The sequence below is a fragment of the Pangasianodon hypophthalmus genome, chromosome 28 (assembly GCF_027358585.1).
Source record: "Pangasianodon hypophthalmus isolate fPanHyp1 chromosome 28, fPanHyp1.pri, whole genome shotgun sequence".
In the NCBI taxonomy this organism is placed as follows: Eukaryota; Metazoa; Chordata; class Actinopteri; order Siluriformes; family Pangasiidae; genus Pangasianodon; species Pangasianodon hypophthalmus.
The window spans coordinates 3,482,528-3,505,586 of NC_069737.1; the positions used below are offsets into that span (position 1 = coordinate 3,482,528).

The 23,059-nt window shown below is 39.1% G+C and overlaps 1 protein-coding gene across 12 annotated transcripts in view; it reads right to left on the reverse strand.

The window, feature by feature from the left end:
- Nucleotides 1-16,023: 16,023 nt before the first annotated feature.
- Nucleotides 16,024-23,059, reverse strand: part of LOC113545763 (adhesion G protein-coupled receptor L3) — a 289,900-nt gene continuing 282,864 nt past the window's right edge. For 6 of the 12 annotated variants that reach the window (XM_053230930.1, XM_026945334.3, XM_026945317.3 and 3 more), the window contains 3 exons: nt 21,420-21,548; nt 20,259-20,276; nt 16,024-19,228 (listed from right to left, as the gene is read on the reverse strand). In XM_053230930.1, the coding sequence (XP_053086905.1) occupies nt 18,252-19,228; nt 20,259-20,276; nt 21,420-21,548 (1,124 nt within the window). In that variant the 3' untranslated portion in view covers nt 16,024-18,251. Of the gene's footprint in view, nt 19,229-20,224; nt 20,277-21,419; nt 21,549-23,059 lie in introns of all 12 variants that reach the window. The other 6 variants (XM_026945335.3, XM_026945333.3, XM_053230932.1 and 3 more) reach the window with 3 other exon arrangements.

A 23,059-nucleotide genomic window follows, 5' to 3' on the forward strand; every position in this document is an offset into this window, starting at 1 on the left:
CATTCATTCCACCAATTATACATCTAAAGGCTGTAATTACTCTTATCAGTGACATTTTAAAATCAGAACAGAGATCTTTTGTGTTTGTATTTGGGTGCTGCATTAATCAACAATTACATGTATAGTTTTAACTGTTTATGTGGCATGTCCACAATACCAATCCCTGTTTCAGCTGTTACTATAAAAATAATAACATATTAGAATGAATATAAACCTATGACTTGCCTTGCAACTCAAACTATTGTCAAAGTTGCTGTTATAGAAAATGAATCAATATTCTGACTAATCAGAATTCAACAGTGCTATGGTATAAATGTACTTAATGCATTATAGTAATGTTATTAAAGTATATTTTTGGTAAGAGCTTACAGCACATAGGTGAAGGTGACAGTTAAAATGGAGGTGACATGACCTCTGTCATAGAGAGACGCATGCAGAGAGGAAGACGGAGAATGACAGGACACATTTTCAGGTGATTAACTGCAGAGACAGAGTTTGTTGTCTTATCTACTGCCAGATTGAAGCCAGTGCAAACTTCAATTACCACTAGTGTATTCAGCTGTATTCATATGGTGTCACTATGAATCCTGCTACTAGCCAAACAAGACAGTGCGATATCCAGAGAGCTACGGAGCTAATGGGCTAAGAGTCCACAACGGCATCACACTGCAAGTAGTTTTCCGCTCGATGAAAGAAGATGATTGTCCTGAAAGGATGGCTGTTATTCTAACCATAACAAGAGAACACATGGCTGGCACTGTGAGGCACTTTACAGATAAACAGATATTTGTGTGTGTGTGTGTGTGTGTGTGTGTCTGAGATCCAGTATTGACTCAGTTTGGTTTTTGTATTTGTGTAAATAAAACATTGTTAGGTCCGTCCAGCCTGGTTGTCTTGATTTTGTTTGTGTTTTAAGCCAAGATCTTCAGGATGAGCTATGAATGCTTAGAGCTGTTTAGAGCTCTATGAATTCCATAGAGCTGTTAAATTCTCGATTCAGATTACTCAGAAGCTGTTAATTTTCTATAACGGCAGCTCTGAGAATAGTCCCGGCTACAAGGTTTTTAATAATACGCACATTCTCGTACATTATAGTTTCTATAGTAACAGCTAATTGAGTGTTAGACTCACTGAGTGTCATAATCTAAGGCGAATAATTAAAAACTGATTAAAAACTGTGTTGTTACTTAAAGAATAACATACAGTCATTGATATGATGTGAGTTTTCTCTAAGGAGATTTAACATTTAACATTCTCCATTGTAAGCACTTTGTAATGTTCGGAGGTAAAGCTGTTCTTTTACATCTTCAGGAGAAAGGGTTTTGCTGTTTCTCAGGATCATCACAAGCTGCATGGAGAAAGACAAGAGGGGAAAAAAGAGGAGCTGTTGGTCATCAAACTCGCATTGGAGGAATGGCAACACTGGCTAGAGGGGACCACTCACCCATTTGTGATTTACACTGATCACAAGAACCTGGAATATCTACGCACAGCCAAGCATTTGAACCCCCGACAAGCTCATTGGTCCCTGTTTTGTGCACGTTTCCAGTTCACCCTGTCATATTGCCCTGGCGCCAAGAACACGTAGGCGGACTCGCTGTCCCGCATCCATTCATCTGAACCACCGGGAGATGGGGGAGGAGCTCATCCTTCCCCTCTCCTGTGTTGTGAGATAAACTGGGAACTGGACCGGGCCCTCTCACGCACCCCACGATGGCCATGCATGCCCTGTCAGCAACCTCTTCAACAGTCAGAGTCATGAGTTCATGAGTCAGAACTAGAGTCATCACCTGGGCCCACACCTCTTTAGTAACCAGTCACCCAGGTACACCAAGTTGTGTCACCTGTTCCATATGTGCCCAGGCTAAAGTGCCCCGCACTCTGCCAGCTGGTAAACTCCTTCCACTGCCCACACCACAGCGACCGTGATCCCACATACCGATCAACTTTATCACTGATCTGCCAGAATCACAGGGAAACACTACCATCTTAGCCAACCCAGAGGACTGGGTTCCTTCCACGAGCAGCATAGGCCTAAAATTCCCTCTGCCACTCAGCCATGAGTGTGTGCTTGGCTACCAACCACCACTATTCCTGTGGAATGCTAACCCCACTGAATCGCCAGCAGTGGATGACTGGTTTCAATGTAGTGAACAGGTGTAAAAAAAAAAAAAAAGCATGCACCAACAACTGGAACAAGCCAACCCCAAAGTAAGAATCTCCACAATCAGCCAGGACACCAGGTCTGGCTCACCAACAGAGACCTGAGACAACACCACAGTTGCAAAAAGCTCAGCCCCAGGTACACTGGTCCTTTTAAAATTCTGAGACAGCTCAATGAAGTTACATACAGACTGGACTTACCTCATACAGTCCATCACATCGTCACAATCTATGAACTCCATTTTCCAGAACTCAGAGTAGCCTACAAACATGACCACTGAGAACTACAACACTCGGACCTTCTCACGTTCACACTCTCCTGATTACTGAACACACACACCTGGACTCAATCACCTGCACTGCCACACTCACAGTATACAAGGTCTCTTACTACTCACATTCATTGCAAAGTATGTGCTCAGTTTGTCCTAGTACTCCTGGCTATACTAGGGTTTTGACCCTGATTGTTTCCTGTTTTGGTCCTTGCCTTGTTTTCTCTGATCTGTTTTTGCATCACCTGAACTTTGCCTGTTTTTGACCTTGCACATGATTGCCATTTTGGATTTGCTGAACTTCATTAAAACTGTTTCACCTGCAATTGTATCTGTCTTCATCTCTGTTACGTGACAAAAATCAATCAATCAATAAATAAATAGGCAAATTGTGTTGAACAAGAGGGATAAAATAAAACATTTCAGGGCATGCTGCTATTGGAAACTAATCAAATTCAAGGTGATATGTTAGCAAAACTGAATGGAAATCATACACATATAGACATTTGGGAGAATTTTATTAAGATTGTCACCTCAAAGGAGGATTCATATTAGACCCATGTTTGTATTGTCTTCCATCTTATCCATCTTGCTGTGCATTACAGCTAGCCTTTTTGTATTGTGTCTGTTGTGTTAACTTCTGTTTGTATTGAGTGTGTTATATCATGTATAAGGAAAACCAATAAAATTTAATAAAAAAAAAATTCAAGGTGATAACAGTAAGTCTGCTTCATATCATTGAGTACATCACTGTGTGACCTATATGGAAAAACAGTATATGTGTATCTCCTCATATAGCAACATATATTCTGCTAAATATATCCAAGTATATTTCCTTCACATATCGGGTGCAAGCATTTGAGCATTCCTGTGTGTGTGTTCTCTCATTGCAGGCTGCTATACACAGCTAATAAAAAGAGACTACAGCTGTCTTTACTCTTACTCCAGTGTCAGAGAGTTGGAGAGAGAGACAGCTAGTCAGAGAGTGAGAGAGAGACAGAAAGACAGAGCATGTTGCTGTCAAACGCTTCTGGAAGTCGTTAAAGTATTTAAAGCAGGAAAAGTAGCGGAACAGAAAAGCACTGCACCTTTTAAACACATCCATGCCGTACCACTGCAGTTGCCATAGAAACTGCTTTTAATGTGCTGAGATGTTTCGTAGAAATCTGTAAATGAGTGACAATCTGTACCGGGATTTTTTTTTTTCTCGAGTTTCATTAGCAACTTGTACTTCTTAATCTTCAAATCTGAAATAAACAAAGAGCTAGTAAGCAAGCAGATAGAGAATGCAGGTTGGTAGAGAGGTGAGAACTTCACAACGCCAAGATTTTGAAGAAATTTGTCTGTTTAATGCAGGGTTTATAGCTGGAATAGACATTTCATGCATTTTTCAAAGCCAGATTTCACTGAAAAAGGCAGGTAGGTTTTAAATGTGCTATTGCTTCATCCAATATGCAGTGGATATCCGATTCCTTTCGAATATGGTGCGGATAAACAAGTCCAGTTAAAACCCCAGAGTAAAACTCCAAAATATGTGATTCAGAATGAGTGTACACTCAGCCAGTGTGAGCTTCCACAGCTGATCATCTGCACTAAGCTTATTAAATTCCCCATCAGGATTTGCTCCTGCTAACTGGCTGGTTTTAGTCCTGTTACATCAGCGTGCTGTTGGATTTAAAATATACAGTATTTGATGTTGGTAAGAAATCAACCACTCAAATACACTCACCATTTACTTTATTAGGAACACCTGTTGATCTGCTCATTCATGCAATTATCCAATCAGTCAATCATGTCTCAGCAATGCAATGTATAAAATTATGCAGACCCTTATGCATTACACAGACCCTTAGTGACTTTGAATGTGGTATGGTTTCTGGTACCAGACATGCTGGTTTGAGTTTTTTCAGAAACTGCTAAATCTCCTGTCTCTAGAGTTTAAACAGAATGGCGCACAAAACCAAACAAAACAAAACATCCAATGAATGCAGCAGTTCTGCAGGTGGAAACACCTTGTTAATGAGAGGGGTCAGAGAAGAGTGACCAGACTGCTTCGAGCTGACAGGAAGGCTACTCTAACTCAAATAACAACCATGCTGAGCAGAAAAGCATCTCAGAATGCACAATACATCAAACCTTGATGCAGATGGGCTACAACAGTAGACGATCACGTCGGGTCCCACTCCTGTCTGCAGAGAACAGGAATCTGAGGCTACAGTGGACACAGGCTCGAACTGGACAGATGGAAATTGGAAAAATGTCACTGAGTCTGATGAATTTCGATTTCTGCTGTGACACGTGGATGGTAGGGTGAGCTGACAAATCTTCAGCAAACACGTGATGCAGTCATGTCAACATGGTCCTGAATTTCAAACAAACGTTTGAAAAAAGAACTGAAGCTAAGAGCAAAGAAGTTTCCTATCCAGTATTAGTAAGGTGTTCCTAATAAAGTGACCAGTTACATTCAAATCAGGTTTAAAAGGGGCATTCATAATAAAGAACCTTTGTCTGTGTGTGTGTGTGTGTGTGTGTGTGTGTGTGTGTGTGTGTGTGTGTGTGTGTCATATTGGGAAGGTAAGTGAGGAGGAGCAGTAGAGCTGGGGTTTCATGTGTGACTTTTTAAAAGAATTAGGTGAAATTCTTCAAGGTCCAATTCTTTAAAAGCTAACTTTGAGATGCTTATCCCATTCAGGACGCAGAAAACGAGGTCAAGGATTTGACTTACGCCTTCTTCGAAAGACAGAAAGAAAAGAGGGTCCTCTCTGACTGTGTTTAAAAGAAAATAAAATTGTTTTTTAAATCTGATTATTTAATAAAAATGTAACTAAATTAATAAGGGCAGTATCAATCTGGCTGTTTTTTTTTTCTCTCTGAAAATATTTTTCAATTTGTCAAGGTAGAAAAGATGCCCAGCCAATGAAACACAACTAACTATTGTATGAATTATTTATCTGAGTGTGAAGATAAAGAAAATGCATTTAACTATGATTTCCACTCATGACAGATGGAGAGTGGGTACAGTACAAAAGCACTCGGCCTTATCAAAAACCCTGCAGTGCTTGTTGTAGCGCCTGATAACATCATCTCCTGCTGGCATACTGACTTTTTTTAGGTACAAGCGCATGGGCTTAACAATGTCTGCTACCATGTGGTCTTTATTGATTAGTCCCTGGAAGTAAAGTTTGTGTTAAACAATTTTCCTCACATCTAAAATTCAACATATAATCAGGACTTTTGTGACAATTTTCCAAAATTTTGAAGAAGCTGCAGAAACTGTATTGCACAAGAAAAGTAAAACCCAATTAAACTGCACAGTTTTATACAAAGTAGACATGAAGTACACAGCAGTCTTTTTATTAAAACCAATTAGTAAGCAAATGGCATATTAGTCACATTAATTCCTTTCACACAGCTTATTGCTTTGACATGAAAAACACTATTTAATAAGAATACATTTAGTGAAATTGCTTGCATTTGCTCTCTAATTCCAAGCTTTCCGCCAGTTCTCGAAATGACGGCTCATTTCCATCACTTCAGAGGATGATAGGAAAACCTGAACTATATATAATTAATTATAATAATTACATAATAATATAATTATATTGGACTGTTTATTTATTTAGAATATTTATACTTTATATAGCATCATTGCATTATGGACATGCTATAAAATTATTTAAATATATAATTTTTGTTTATATAATTTCACTTGGTAGATTACTGCATCCTTCAAACAATCAAAAAAGTAATCACTTTTAAAAAAAAAAATATTATGCATTATTTAATAATCATCATCATGATTAATGCTCTCATGTTGTTTCCTATTACAGATCTCATCAGTTATCCTTGAGGAATTGTTTAAATCTGAGCTGCAAAAGCACTAAAAATGTTTTCTCTCCCAAAATTCGTTTTGGTCTAAATGTGATTAGCTAATGATTAATTATGAAACATAATGAAATACAGTAAATGCCTGCAGCCTGGCGATCAAGCCTACAGTATCAAATTTGATACACACAATTTTAGTAGCATTATCCCATGAATAAAACTTAGTGATGTAAATAAATAAGGAGCAAGCCTTACAAAGCAGACATTCACTGACAAAACATTATTATGAAACTTAATTTATTTATGTATAAAATGTATAAATATTTGAACGCTATGTTATATTTCTCAGATTGACAATACTTTGTCCAGGAAATGAAACTGTCTTGAACACGAGCGGTCCTGTTTAAATGCCTACGTGTGCAGCAGTATTATTTTACAGAATAGTGACTAAAAAGTGCATCAAAGGTGCTGTATCAGTACATATACAGCAAGTATTTGTGGATCTTATTTGAAAAGACATGGAAATAAGTACCTATGAATTTTGTGTATGAAGTATGCACAGCATTTTCGGGTTAAGAATATTAGCTAAGAACTGAGACATGGTTAAAGAGAAGCTCAAGCGCATTAAACAGTAATAAATATTAAACTCACTTCACCAACCTACCGTAACTCCTGCATAAAGTCCCTCATAATATAAAAACATCTCAGAGCTTACTCCTATGAAAAGTAGTTCCTTGTTCTCTTGCTTTAAGGTATCAAAAGTCTACACAGTTACATCCACTAAGAGGGCAGCATCTTAGAGCCCAAAGAGGAATTTAGAGAAATTTCCAACCAGCATTAACATTCGCCATCAAACACCAATATTCACTATCCAACACCATCTTTCCCCCCCAAAAAAAACCCTTCAGTATCAAACACCAGCTTCCCCCCACTAAACACCAATATTCACCTTAGCCCTATTAGGATTGGACAAGTTTACCAGGGTACATTGGTATCAACTTTTTTTACACGTCTCCATGTCACCACAGCAGCAGTGAGTTTCTAGTAGGTTGTGTTTTCTATGAACCCGGATGTTTCCGTCACACGGTCACGTCAATCACCAAATGGCTGTTTTATTGATGCCGGAAGTGCACTCGATTCTCTTTGCCAGTAGAGGTGGTGTTCCACACTACTACAAAATGGTGTGAAGGTAAACCAAGTACTGCCAATAATGTATACTCATGAATACAACGTAAGAAATGGCTATAAAGACAGGTTCTTCACCCAGAAAAGAGAAGGCCAGCAGGGATGTAGCCTCAGTTTACTTTAACACTTTAAAATTTACACCAGAGAGTTAGCAAATGAAGCTGAAATAGTCTACAGCCTACAAGCCAAAAGACAGGGAATTCAAATTCGCACAGATGCTCCAGCAGCACCTGGACCTGCTCAAGAACTTCTGGCAAAGCAGATGATGCCAAAGCTTCTGGATGCACATAAAGCTAAGTCCCAGCAGATTACAGCAGATCATGGGAGTACAAAACTAGGAATGAAGAACTAGCTGCCAATGAATGTTTTTTTTTTCAAAATCCTTTTGTAATAGTTGTGTACGAGTCCCTCAATTGCCCTCAGTGTGAAAAGATGGATCTCAGCATCATATAGCCGCTGTTGGAAAGGGGTCAAATATGCAGAAGACGCTGGAAAAGCAAATAATGTTCAGGACCTAGAGGATTTTTATGAAGAACAGTGGCCAGTTTAACTGCTCAGGACAAACAAGGGACTGATGAACAACTAACACAAAACATAAAAACAGTCGTTGATCATCCAGGTAACAACACGCAGTATTAAGAATCAAGCGTATGTGAACTTTTAGACTGGTTCATTTGTGTAAATTCAGTTATTAGTGTGTCTTGTGGACTATATGTAAACTGTTATATATAATCTGTTATGTGAAATTGTTTATTCAGGGCAATAATAAATAAAAAAAACAAAATCCAATTTTTATGATCCCTTTTATTTATTTTTTTAAATTATTAACATTTTGCAGATTATGTGAGGTGTATTTAAACTTATGACCACAACTGTAAGCTAATGAATGTGGGCTATAGTAGGTGGACATCATAAAGTGTCAATACATGTTCTATCCCAAATTAATTCATAGATTTAATTTAAAAATCTAGTGCGTCCATGTCATCTGATTTCCACATTCTGTAAATATTACAGATTGTCAATTATCAGTGTTGCAGTACACCTCAACTATCCGTGGCACTGCAAATGCATTAATGTTTCTTTTAAATTCAAGGTCCAAAATTCTTCCACTGAATAATTAAATGTTCTTTTTTAAGTGACTACCAGAATGTTTTCATAATATTATAATCCATTACTTTCTAATTAGTGCAGCTGAAATAGTGAAACATCTGAACATCTGTAGCTGATAAAGCCATTTTAAAAAAAAACAAGTGTGTGTGTGTGTGTGTGTGTGTGTGTGTGTGTGTGTGCGCGATGCCTTTGGGATTCTCATTAACATGACTGAGAGACTCCCCCATTTCTCATTGCATTTCTGTGTGAGTGTACTGAGGAGCAGTCGCAGGGCAGATGTGATGACGTGTCTCTGGAGAGAGACAGCAGAACTGTGCACATGCTGCTCGCTCACTTTGTCTCCTCTCTGATTAAATCTAAATTTAATTCAGACTCGCTCACATAACATAAGATAACAGAAATGACAGTTTTATCAGACAAAGCCAGGCTGTCTCTAATGTCTGAAACACAGATGTACTCCAACAGACGCATGTACACATGGTCACAGTGAAATATAGCCTTTTCTATTGAATATGCTTTTAACTGCTTTCTACTCCAATATACTAGTTGTGGTGGTAATTTGAACTCAGCTTTGCTTTGGGCCATATCGAACCATATCTGCCCACAGGTGCTTTATTCCATACTTAAAGTATCAGTTTGGTGAAAAATCAAATTTTACAGTCTCCACATGTTTTTAATAATTTGCTTCTTATTTTGGTATTGGATCTATGTGTGCTGAAGAAGTAATATTTCATTCATGATTTTATTTGTGCTTTAAGTATACAAGCATCACGTCTGGCTCGCAGTCAGTTCAGATTACATTTACACTGATCTGGAACAGCAGGAAGCACCATTAAGAAAAGTTCCTGTAGCTTTAATCACATTTTCTTCTTTATGTTTGCTTCCTGTTAATATGTGAGCAGTGATATTGACTCATGCTTGTTATTAATATATTAGTTTATTATATGTTGCCTAAAGTACCACCTGTCAATTTAGCTCCAAATGAACAGAGAGGTTCTGGAAATAAAAATGGATGGAACTTCAAGTTTTAAAGGAACACTAAATTCCCTTTCTCAGACGAAAGATACAAGATGTATCCTTAACTGCACCACCCAAGAGACACAGCATGGTTTAGTGCTTTTTTTTTTTTTTTAACAAGGTATGGTGGCTGGATGTCTATACTCTAGGATACCGTGGCCAATGAGAAATCCTATGGAGTTGAAAATTCTTTGGACTCTTATTTAGCCAGTTTCCTAAGCCAATGTTGAGTCTGTTTAGGTTTGGTAGAGGGTGTGGTGTATCTCCAACACTATTGGGGAAATCAGTCAAGCTCTGACCCACTCCCTGCCTGACCTCCTGTTTCAAAAGGGAAATATATCAACAGACTGAATCAAATCTTCACTCTCAAGCTATTTGATGGGCACTTAGTCAAAAGGTTGAAGCCTATTTGTTTAGATGCTGTTATAGCTAGACCCGTATGAGTCCCCGCTTGCACTCTGTTCACAATAATGTATAATTAATTCTCTCTCTCTCTCTCTCTCTCTCTCTCTCTCAGCTGCCTGATGTGATGCCAGTGTCTGATCCGGACACACTTCTACTACTGCTGTGGCTCCCTCTGATTCTGCCTGCTTCATTCTGTTTGCAGCTTCTGCACTTAAGACTCACCATGTGCTATGGAAAGGAAAGACTCATCCTTTCTTCAGTGGATAATCTCACCTGGTTACTGTAGTAATCATAAATCATTGTTGGAATCATAAAGATTTTTAACACAGTACTGTATATCCTTACTCTTCTACACCTGTATACTGTAATGATTTATAATCCCACTATCCTTTGTCACTCAGAATAGGATTTTTTCTCTTTTGAGTCCCAAGGTTTCTTCATGTCATCTCAGGGAGTTTTTCCTAGCTACTGTCACTTTTAGCTCGTTTGTTCCAGATCTAAATCTACCTCTGGATTTCTGTACAGCTGCTTTGTGACCATGTCTATTGTTAAAAGCACTATACAAATAAACTTGAATTGATTAGCTCATAGCAATATGAACTACGAGATTAAACAATAGCACAACCTCCTTTAGCATTCTCAGTAAGTCTCAGTTGTGTTTAATATACTTGCAGAAAAAAAGTAGTGAACTGTGTCATTATTTGTCACAGGATGCGTACCATCAAGGGTACATCTCTTGTACCTTTGGTATTTTTCACCTGTGAAAGTGAATGTAGCATACATTTAAAATGCACTCAAGGTACAACAGTGGTCATTAAGGTTTAATTATACACTTTAACTGAGTTTTAAAGGTACACTAAATTCACTTTCTCAGGTGAAAGATACAAGATGTATCCTTAAAAGACCACCCCAGAGACACAGTACATTTTACTGCTTTTTTCCTTTGAGAGAGCCACATCTAAATTTGTTCCCTATTTACTATATAGTGCACTATTTGGATTGCAGTCGATTTGTAGTGTTGTCCAAAATTATTAGTGGAAAAATTATATCCCCTGTAGAGTTCAATATATTATTACTCATAATACAAATGATGCACACTACTTTCACACCAAAGTACTACAATCAACAGTCATTTCTTTCTGCTTGAAATTGTTAGGATGGCACCACAGGGGCCAAGCTTATATATAAATCTACTTTTGTGTACTTTTGTGGTTACGGTTCACTAGGTAATTCTGTCCGGTTCACTCACTTCTTCTATATAGTGCTCTATTCAGGACAGTTTCTATAGTAAATAGTGAACGAATGAGTGAGGGGGCGATTCCTGATGCAGTGCCGGTGAAGTATGATATTCGCCATAATCCTAAAGGCAGACCAATCAATCAGAGGCACCGTTAACTGTAACCATGACAATAGAGTTGAACAGTAATTGTCCACTTTATTTCTGCTAGTCTTCAGGATGAAATGTGCCGTGTATGTGGCACTCTAATTAAACAATATCTCATGAGCAAGAGTGCTTTTATTCAGTACACAGGTAATCACAGCCATGCCAATATTCAGTATAACAGCATGATTGTGAGAGTGATACTGCTTTTATACAACAGTTCTATTAATAAGAAATCAATATCAAGTAGCTAACATTTCAAGCACAATATGGTCAAATATTTTATTTGTTTTTGCTCCATCAACGGAAATAGTTTCCAAAGAAGCCACAGCTGGACAGAGCAGTGCGTGTTGCCTTGCAACGCACAGATTGACTGACAGCCCATCATAAGTGTAGTTTTGGTTTCAATTTAACGAACTATTGCTAGAATTGGAACATGGACAAGTGAAGTGATATAAACAGTGAAATGTCCCAGTTCTGTTATACCGTCAGCTTTTCTAGCAAAGTAATTTAAATACCAAAAAAAAAAAAAAAAACATAAAATGCTCTAATCTAAAACACTCTATGTGCACACAAAATGACAATACTCATTAAACACTAAAATACTAACAAGAAGTAAGAGGTCCCTGGACCCCACTGCTTTATAGGATCCGTAGTTCATTGACTTGTAAAAAAAAGGTTACCTTTGCCTGTTTTTTTTTCACTTTGAAAGTTTCAATAATGTGACAATTAATTTTTGCCTGTTTAGTACAGGCTGATGCTTTAAATTCTTTACATACAAATTTTCAATAAAATTCTTAGATGGTCCGGAACAAAGTGTCCAGTCGGATGGATGGATGGACGGATCACTTTATTAATCCCAGACATTCACACATACAGCAGAAGCAAAAGAATAGTGTTTGCAGTAAGAAATAATCAAAAATTAATAAAATAAAGTATTCAGTAGATTACAAATAGTAGTAAAAATAAAGTAAATATAACTTTAAACACCAGTCCTCTGAGTAACTGTAAGTGGCAACAACAGATATGCAGCAAATAATCTACAATAAGCTGTAGAGTGACAGTGACATCATGTGAAACAGTTTTGCAGAGATTAGCTCAGCTCGCAGAGGCTTCGGTAATTAGTTGATGAATTGTATCAGGTGTGTTAAATGAGGAGGGTTGCTGGCTACATTCACATTACCAGGCTGCATGGACACAAAAACCTTTTCTTTTCATATCAGACTTGAGCCATGTTTGTATGTGGTCCTAGATCGGATACATACATACATATGTGGCCAGAACCCTCAGATTGGAATTCCCAATGTGCATGCTCATGTCATCACTGTCATCATTATCCAGTGTGGGCAGCATGGCAAAACAACAATGGAGAAAATCAACACCAGTGATTACATTCAGTGCAAAGATGGGAATTCAAACAAAACTAGAAGGAACCTACTGAAACACAGTAATGTTGGAATCAATTGCCCAAGAAATCAATGTGCTCATGTCGGGCAATTGTTTCCAACATTACTGTGTATCAGTAGGTTCCTGTCCAAGTTCCCTGGGAGAGGCTCCAGGTTCCCCCGTGACCCTGTGTAGGATAAGCGGTATGGAAAATGGATGGATGGATGGATGGTTGTGGGGCATATTTGGGGACAGCTGCATCAACATTAATCAGTCAGTTAGGTCAGTTACAAATGTGAATCATTAATAAAACCAGATCCGATCTAAAAAATAGGAATTGTGCCAAGAAGCTTGCAATGTGATTGTAGCTGTTAAGCTCTGCAGTAATGTGACCTGCATCAACAGGCGTGTGCTACAGATGCATTTCTGATAGATTCTCAGCATGGGCCTCGCTGCAGGGAAAACACATTGCTGTCCTTGACATGCCTGTGGGCCTCCACTGTGATGAGTTGATACTATCTGTGCCCAGGCCATGTCCATATATTTAATTGAAACAGCCTTGGCCAATCCACACACACACACACACACACACACACACACACACACGAACCACACGCCCATATCTATCTATCAGAAGAGGGTGGTAGGAGGAGGCACTCTCCGTTCCTCCGTCACCCTCTAATTTCAAGATTAGCAGCACTGATTGGTGCTTCGAGGACTGCATGGAAGAAGAGAGAAAGAGAGAGAGAGAGAGAGAGAAGGGAAGGGAAGAACACAAAGGAAGGAAACAACTGAAAAGCAACCTATTAGTACTGAGTGCGCAAGTCCCTTCGCCACCTCGGCAGTCCGAATAAGAACTAAAGAAAAAAAAGAGGTTGCCATGGCAACTATTTCCGCTTTAAAAAAAAAAAAAAAATCAAGGATGAGGCCAAGGAAACAGCCATGGGGTTTCTATGACAATTCTATGGAATTTACTGGAATGCCAGTCTTTCTGTATTTACAGAATGCTAGTAAATGCTTCCAGCTAATTTAACACACTTCACGTCCAGCTAATCTAACACATATAGAAATCCATGGACCCAAAACGGTTTGCATATCTCATGTAACATGTTGTGTCGGGTGTGAAATCCTACAGTGAGGAAATACACAAAGAAGAAATATGATACAACGCTGGTACAGTTTTATGTAATGTTTCTAAACTTACCTACAATGTTGATGCAAAATTTGTATTTGTAGAAACATTCATGTTTTTTTTTTTTAATTGTTTGATACTGTTTTTGTGAGCTGAGCTGGGACACTAACTGGAACTGTTTTTGTGATCATGCTATAATAACATTGTGAAACAAAACTATTACAGCTTTTAAATATTATACAGCAATATTACATTATTTCAGTAATATTTTAAGAATATTGCAGGAATGTTATTTTTTTCTAACATTACAGTATAACCTCTTTAGAACCAGAACATTATAATATTGGTTTCGGTTATCCTGGTAAATGTTTTGCTTGGTAATAGCAGAAGACAAGAAGGCAACAGAAAGCCAAAAACACTCTTTGAACAAACACCGAACACCCAATCAGCAAACTCGCTGGAAAGTACCGCCCACGAATGGTGCTAACCGACACTGGCAGGAGCTGACAAATGTCAATGGTGTTGGAAACGCCACAAAAACTGTGACACACACACACTTAGTTTGAGATTCTGCAAGGCACTGCACCAACCATTTGGCCTGCCAGGAAATGCGTCTACTTTTAGAGTGCCCTATCAGCACAGACACACAAACAAAAACTGCATTGACGACTCATCAAATCATAACGACTGGGTAGCATCAGAAAGCGAACACCACAATAGCTGAATTAAACAGTGTCAAGTCACATCGCGTTGTAGCAATACGACCTCAGCCAGGGCTCATCTGCTCCTTTCAAATGGCGAGGAACAACATATAATTTGTGCATCAGACAAAGCAGACAGGCTTTTATCAACAGTGTGAGGCATCATGACAGGACGGACGGTGATGGGGCGAGTCGAGAAGGTTATGTGGCTTCTCTGCAATTAATGCCGTTTGGTTGCATTAGAGCCATGGAGTGGACAGAGCTGAAAACAACCTGCGATGTGCGATGTGAGGGAGGAGAGCAAGACAAAGATACAGAAAAAGAATTATGTGTCCTTCTCAGAAGGGTATCTGTACTCTCAGACAAACAGCAAGAGAGAGAGAAAGAGACAGAAAGTACTTGAGCGCTCTCTAAACATCCATAGAAATTGATTTAAACTATAAGTAACAATATAGAACCCAATAAACTACAGCGGTTTTTTTTTGTTTTGTTTTGTTTTGTTTTTTTTGTAGTGACTCAGCAAGCCATAGTGGTTCACATTCTGACCTTTTAAAACCAAAATTAAAGTAAGATACTTTAAACTGCAGCAAAAGAAAATAAAACACTGCCAAGACTCATCCCAAACCGAACAAACATCTCGATATGGAGCAGGACATTACTAGAAAAAAGGTTACTCAAGGGTTTTTTGGATCGTTAACACAAGACACCGGTAGAAAACAACTAGACTTTTGGTTTTAATCAATATGCAAATCAAGAAATCAATAGGAGACAATTTGGATGTCTATTGTTTAAAAAAATAATCCTATTCACCTGTAGTCTTTTCCCTGCCTAAACTCTCCCTATGACAAAAACACTGTTATAATTCTTCATAGAACCTTTAATGGTTTTGACTCATTGTTAAAGACTCATTAATAATGTGGAATGTATGTGTGGGTAATTTGACTATAAAGGGAGGCATTTAGCCTTTAAATCACTCTCTTAAAAATGAAAGTTGCTTTTAAATCATTTTTCAACACTGAAAATTGTCCTAATCCATCTCAGACAACAATCTCAGTACGACTATACTCTTAAACGAGTAACAGGGTTGAGTTCTTCTTTAGCATTGAATTAGCAAATACACCAAATGTGATTAACTAGCATCCATTCTAACGGTATGAGATTAAGGACTTTCTAATAATTTATTGTTTAAATAATTACTATTAATCTGTAATTTGGGTAACATGGTTGTATTATCAAAGTGATCTCATTAGTAACTACCACAGCATCACTGAAAAGAAGGGAAATAATGACAAGACTTACTTTTCTTCTTCTTCTTCTTCTTATGATCTTCGAGAAATTGGTATGACATCGTAAGACGTCCTGTTGAACATAGACTGTTCAAAATATTTCCTAGGGGTGAATGTGTTCAGATAACAGGGTTGAGTGAATGTTATGGGAACTAAAATGTACATTTTTCCACAATCTTTATTGGATGCCTCATGGAAAAGGATTTACGTTACACACTTTACATTTGTAAATGTAACATTAGTGGACACAAATGGCACTTTGCGGACTCACACAAGGGTTGGCACACATGTGCCATCAGTAATGTAATGGAGATTCACAGTTTTTCAAATGCCACTTGAAATGACATAACCCATATCATTACCACACACACACACACACACACACACACACACACACACACAATCAAAACTTATCTGTGAAATCAAACTGGTCTGTAAACAAGCCTTTAGGGGACATTGAATATTGATCAACACGTTTTTTTTTTGTAGCTGCTTTTAAATTAAAAATCCTTGTTGTAACCATGAGAACTGCTCACTCCACCCATTTTCTCCTGCTCGAAAAGTGTTTTTCATTTGGGACAGACTTAAAGGGCTTCATTTGGATTCAGTAGAAGTGCTTTAGTGCGGACAGACACACTAATCTTCTCGAGACATGGTGCTACTCCGAGCACCATGTTGAAGTACGTTTTTCAGGATTCAATCACACTCATTGTTTGACGGGTCTAATGCACTTGTAACTGGTTATTAACTACAGCCAGAATGGCTTTTCTTTCTTTTTTTTTTATTAAATTAAGTGCTCTCCAGAGATTTTTGCCATCCGTTTAAAGTCTCTCGGGCAGACAGACGCAGAAAATCCACCCACATAACAGCACCCCGGCGAAAATTTCAGTCTTAAGCAGTAATTTATTTGTTGGCAAACAAGTTTCACTGGTACAACAAATATTAGTCAGGAGGTCATTTGATTCAGTTTGATTCAAAAATCAATATAAAACAGAAAAAAAAACAAAAAAATAAATAAAATATGGTCATATTTTTGCAAGTTTTACCATATGAGACTGCTGTTGTCTTGAAAGAAATAAATAAGTCTTTTTTTCACCCAGCTGAAATGAAACACACGGGTTCTTCATCTTCTCACTGCAAATATTGAGCTTTAATAAGTCAAACATCCTCCATCGTTTTATACAAGTGCCTAGTGCATATAAATGCGGAAATCAGTCTTCACCTTTTCATCGCTGGAGTCTTCCTCGGCAAGCACGGATAGTGCTTCACGTCGCACTTTGCTCTACGGTTGTCAATCTCAAAGGAAATTTGCATCTCTGGCCCAAAATGGCAACATGACTCTGATATCACTTTTATCTACACAATGAAGAAATCATTAAATAAAAAAAAAAAAATTAACGAGTTCTGAGGGGACAAAATATTCTGGTTACGTTCTTTAAATGACCATCGGGATTTTTTTTCTGTGGTTCCGTTAATTGCTGCAAAGTGAAATGTACAAATCAAACAGCGGAAGAGAGCGTGAGAGCAGAGCTGCAGTCCGGACCAAGAGCGTCAGGAGAGAACTGAACTGATTCTAAATCACCACGCTGACAGAGCAACAGAAAAAAGCAGACTGCAGACTGTAATGCTAGTAGCTGTACATTTACATAGAAATATCTTATAATTCTCTGTGATATTAGTTTTTTCCCCTCCTCTTTTTAATATTTGTTATTAATACGCAAAAAAAGAAAAAAAGAAAACAAAACAAAGTGCCCTATGGCAAAGTCATCCTTTGCAAGAAAGTTCAAAAATGCACATTTTTCCACTTGACTTATTGGGACGACTGTATCGGACTCATCGCACAGGAAGGAGAAACATTTAAAAAGCAGATGTCAGTTAAAGAAGTGTATTAAAATAGTCTTTTGTAGCGTTTTCTCCATCTGATTTATTTGTTTGGCACCAAGTCTATGCACTGCCTCAGTGTTTCAGTCTGCATTTTTTTGTAAATCCTTTGAGAAGTCTTTTTCTTTCTCACTTATCCCACTAAATAACACAGAAATCCATTATTGACTCAGTGGTCTCTGTCTGTCCGTGGGAAATAAAACTGCACACTTAAAGAATCTGAAAAAAAACCCCATCAGGTCATGTCTGAGGCCAGACATCTACAATCCAATCTGATTTATCAGTCAGAATACAAAAAAAAAAAAAAAAAAACATCTCCAAAGTTATTTTCCTTGTTTTGTTCTTTTTTTTTTTTTTTTTTGAGAACACGTAAGAGAAATGTCTACGACTGCGGACGATTGACCAGTACGGAAAAGCGAAGGAAATGATGTGAGGAATGACAGGAGGAAACCTCCACATCAATTGTGTGTGTGTGTCTGTGTGTGTGTGTGTTGGTTGTGTGGTCCTCTATAGGCTGGTGACGAGCTGGGCAGGCTCTTGTGGGGTTTCAGTGGGTGGAGCTTCGTCCTTGTTGGCGGGACCGATGAAGCCATCGCTGCTACCTCGGCCTAGGTGGTAGTAAGAGTGCAGTTGGTGCAGATGGTTCTTGGAGCCTAGGTTAGGCATGCTCTTGTAGTACACATCATCGCTCTCTGTGGGCTCACGTGCGTCCTCCCCTGCGCCTCCACCTCCTCCTCCTCCTCCACTGCGTGGCAACGTGTGTGTGTCAGACCGCTCTTGGCTGGCTGAGTCTCTCCTTGGCGAGGGCGTTTCATCGCCCTGCTCTTCAGTCAGCAGCGGAAAAAAACTCTCACTGTTTTCCTGTGGGAGGCGGCGGCGAGACGAGGAGGTGGAGCCAAAAGAGGGTCGAGGTTGGGTGTGATGGGTAGGCCGTTGCTGGGGCAGCAGCGGGGTGTCGGACTCGTCACGGATCAACTCAAGGCCCAGACTCTCATCAGGGATGAAGGCTGGAGAGTCATCAAGGTCCAGCGTGAGGCTGAGAGGAGGAGCCGACGCGTCTTTGCCCCGCCCACCACTCACAGTTCCGTTATTATTCATGTTACTGAGATTACTCACATTAGCCAGGTTGCTCACGTTTGCGAGGTTGCTCATGTTACTGACATTACTCATGTTAGCAATGTTGCTCACGTGAGTGACGTTGGTGATGTTGCTGACATTGTTGACGAGCTTGTTGACGAGGTTGTTGCGTTCATGGTTGTTCAGGTAGGGGGGTAGGTAGTTAGAGGTGAGCTCTTGGAGTATGCGCTTCTCCAGCGGGGTGTGCGGGTGCGTGGCATGTGGGACGCCATAGCCGCCACGCTCCATCATTTGCACGCACTCGCTCAGGTAATCAGCACCCGCCAGGCCGTAGCTGTTGCCATGGTTACCATTCAGTGGTAGAGTATCCATGACACTTGTATCCCGGGCATTGTTCAAGATTCCCTCTGAAAGAGAGAAAGTATTGAAAAATCACACACACACAGTGGTTTATTAAGTCTGTAAGAACTCATACATACACAAACATATACAATTATCTACAAATAATGTACACACAACTTCGAGTGAACAATCACTGAGAAAGTCTGAAGCTGATCTAAGCTTCCCTTTAAGAAGTCTGATCTCAGATATGTCACCATTTTTAATTTCTATACATTGCAAGGAAAATCTGTTAAACTATACAACTATGACGTCAGATACAAATACACACAAACACACACACACACACACACACACACACACACACTCAAACACACAAATAAAGCACAGCCATGCTGACGCTCAGAGTGTGAACCCAGTCTTACAGTCAGGCTCCAATCAACAAATCAACACTGGCCCTTATTTAGCACTACATGATTTGCATGGCTAATCCCATTAAAGGGACAACTGTGCATTTTTTTTTTGTTTTGTTTTGTTTTAAAAAGTTATATTTTCCATTTCTCTTTTTTTTTAATGTGCTAAATAAGGCCGAAGGTGGAAGGGGGAGAGGGGATGAAGGCATCTCAGCTCTCTCATGCAGAGAAAGCGTGGAGCTCTGGAGCTTTCTGAAGGCTCCAGAACTTTCTCTCGTATTGGCAGCAGAGAAAAAGTGGGAGCAGGTGACAGAAGAGGGCACTTTTTTTCCCCTCTGTACTCTAGTCATGTCTTTTTCAGCCTTTTTCAAAACCTTATTCAAACTTTCTTGGATCACAGACATTCGCCTGTATACCTCGAGACTGTAAAAATCTACTGTTTCTGTTTTAGCAGGTAGCACTTAAATTGATGAAAAGGGAAAAACATTTTTTCATTTGTTTTCCTCTAAATGGGCTTCTCAGATCAGACCATTGATTGATTCTTCATTGGCTGTTCTTTATGGAGAAAACCTTTCCAAATCAGCAACTCTTAAGTACAATCTCAATAAAAGCATGATGTCAAGTAGAAGAAGGAAATACAAGGACAATTACATTTGGTAAGCAATATTTAGCTTGACTCCCATACTTGTCTCTCTGTAGGGGTCTTAACGGACAGCATGGAGAAAGGAAGAAAGAAAGAAAGAAAGAAAAGAAGAAGGAAAAAAGCACAGGTAAGCATTCAGTGACAGGTCAAAAAAGACATGCATGACACACAAGGACACACAAAAATACAAGAAGAAAAATGAGAAGAAAAGCACATAGAAAGTGGCCTTGTTAAGAGGTAAGACTTTGCTAAACCTTTCCATTTATTACAATCCAAGGAAAAGCTCCACAATAAAAATATATATAACAGAATTATTGATCAGAATAAAGAGGCACATTAGCAGTACCTTGGGCTCTACTCGTAATTTCAGGGCTTTTATTGATATTAGATTTCAAGGTTGCGACAATGCTTTCAACATAGACCTTTCACTTAAAATCCTTTCACAAAAAAAAAAAAAAAAAAAAATACACACTAAGTATGATGCCAAGCTGTAGTTTGCACCTAATTGGCGCCCCGTGTGAGGAGGACCTATTTGATTCTACTTTATGTAGAATCATAAAAGAAAAGTGTCTGTGGGACGTGTTTTGAACCTGTGAGCTTTTACATTTTCTGTCATGTTAAAGAATAATACCTCAAATAAACAAGGGGCAAGTAAAAAAAAAAAAAAAAAAAACTTAATTTAAGACAGAATGAGGGAGCGAGGGAGTAATAAACAGAGAAGCCGGCGTGACAGCATCATGCGGAGCTGCAGCAGCCGCTGAGAAAAGTGTCAGGCCTCCCGCTGAGATCTCCGCAGGAACGTATGCACACTGCAGATGCTTTTGCGAGCTCGACATTGAACAAACATCTCGCTGTTAAGCTCAGTAGGTAAATACTGCAGGCAGCGGTGGAAAATCTGAGCTCACCTTTTACCTTAAATGTTGCTTTTTGTGCAAGGTTCTGGATTTGCACTAGAAATTTAGCACCGACAGAAGCCTTTGTTCACTTCTCTAGGAGGTGTTTGATTTTTTTTTTTCCTGTTCTGCATACTGCTGTGTGATGTTCACTGAGGAAAAACCCCAGAGGGAGACGAATCAAATGGCAAATCAAGAGATGCAGGGGTGCGCAAAGCCCTGCCCACTTACACACCCACATGTCTCATGCACTAACACATCCACACGGACATTGCCAGTTAGCTGAGGTGAGTAGAGAGGACCAGCACACCTTGTGTGTTGTACATGCTCAGAGTGGGGTTGTTATACACGGTCGAGTCCCCCACTAAAGTGTTATAGGGGTTGTTTGAACCGTGCGGTCGCAGCAGAGCATTTGAGATGAGATGATTGGCCATAGCACCTGATACAGCCACGCACACACGCGCACACACACACACACACGTGCGCACACACACACACACACACACACACACACACACATACACACACGGAGAAAAAAGACACAGAACGTTAGACAAATGCAGTAGTGAAGTCCACGCAACGTCAGTTTTGTTACCTTGCCGTTGCGGGGAGGAACAAGGAAAGGGCATTTCAGCGCAAACCGTTAGTATTCTAATTAATCTTTCAGAGACGGTTCAACAGAGGAAGCGCAGAGAAAACACTGAGAAGGTACTGGATGCAACAGCTCCTTCTGTCCAGCCGTGCAGCCTCCAACAAAGCAGGGATGTGTGTTTGTGTGTATGTATAAGTACACGATTCCTGCAGGGTTTTAAATAGCATATGCAAAATAGCTTAGTTGAAACATTAAAAAGATTATGAGTATACAGAATGATGAGGTAGACATTGGACAAAATGTTAGACTGCATGCTGTGTATGTCTTTGGTTACACTCTGTATGCGCATGCCAACTCCCTCACATCCCCTTGATTCATCTGGTTATTTCCTATTAAAGTGGCAAGAAAAGGCTGTTTTTGATTGCATCAAAAGAAAGAATGCCTCATAAAAACACAGTCAAAGTTCTACATCCACGCTGTGTTCACAAAATAGCACAGTTTTTGATTTCATATAGCAGGGGTAGACAAATAGCAGACCATGGTCTGGATGTAGACATGGCAAAGTCTTTCAGAGGATCAATCTGAGTACAAAATACTGAGTACAAAACTACAGTAGCCCATAAATGTATGAAAAAAAAACCTGGCCATATTGCAGTGACTCTAGTTCTGTAAACATGATCCAGCTCAGCTTCTTTAACAGATCCTCAGTTGTGTTTTATCTAATCACATGCATTTATGTAAATTATTTACCTAGAGAGACGTTACAGAGCTAGAGGAAAGAGCGTTCACCGACTTTCGTAGATTTTTCATTTTATCTACCCTCTGTGGTCTGATTAGCAAACTGACAACATGCCGTGTTTAAAGAAATGTCAATGACGAGAACAGACTGATTAGAAAGAAGATTAGACAGGAAAGTATGTGTTTATTCTACATGCATCAAATTCAAAACAGACGTGTCTCATCTGTTCAAAGTCCAAGATAGCAGTAATGTGTGAACATACCATACATACATAACCAGTTTGAACTGTTTTTTTATAGCTATAAACAAATCAGTAACGGTTAAGCATTAAAAGGTAACTGCTGTCACCATTCAGGTGTGTTAGTTGCTGATCCCGACCATTGTAAGCAAGGACATGTATGTAACTGGATCTTTTCAATTTTTAGATGAATATCCCATTTACTGTATATAGTATAAAGCACATTAACAGAAAAAGGGGCACTGAAATGTTCTGGTGGCTCGTGGTGGCCCAGCACCTCACTCATACACTACGTTGTTTATTCTTTTGAATTTTTCTGTATTTCATAAATGTGTTCCAGTTTGGAGCAGGGTTACACACTGCTAATTATTCCTATTTCAC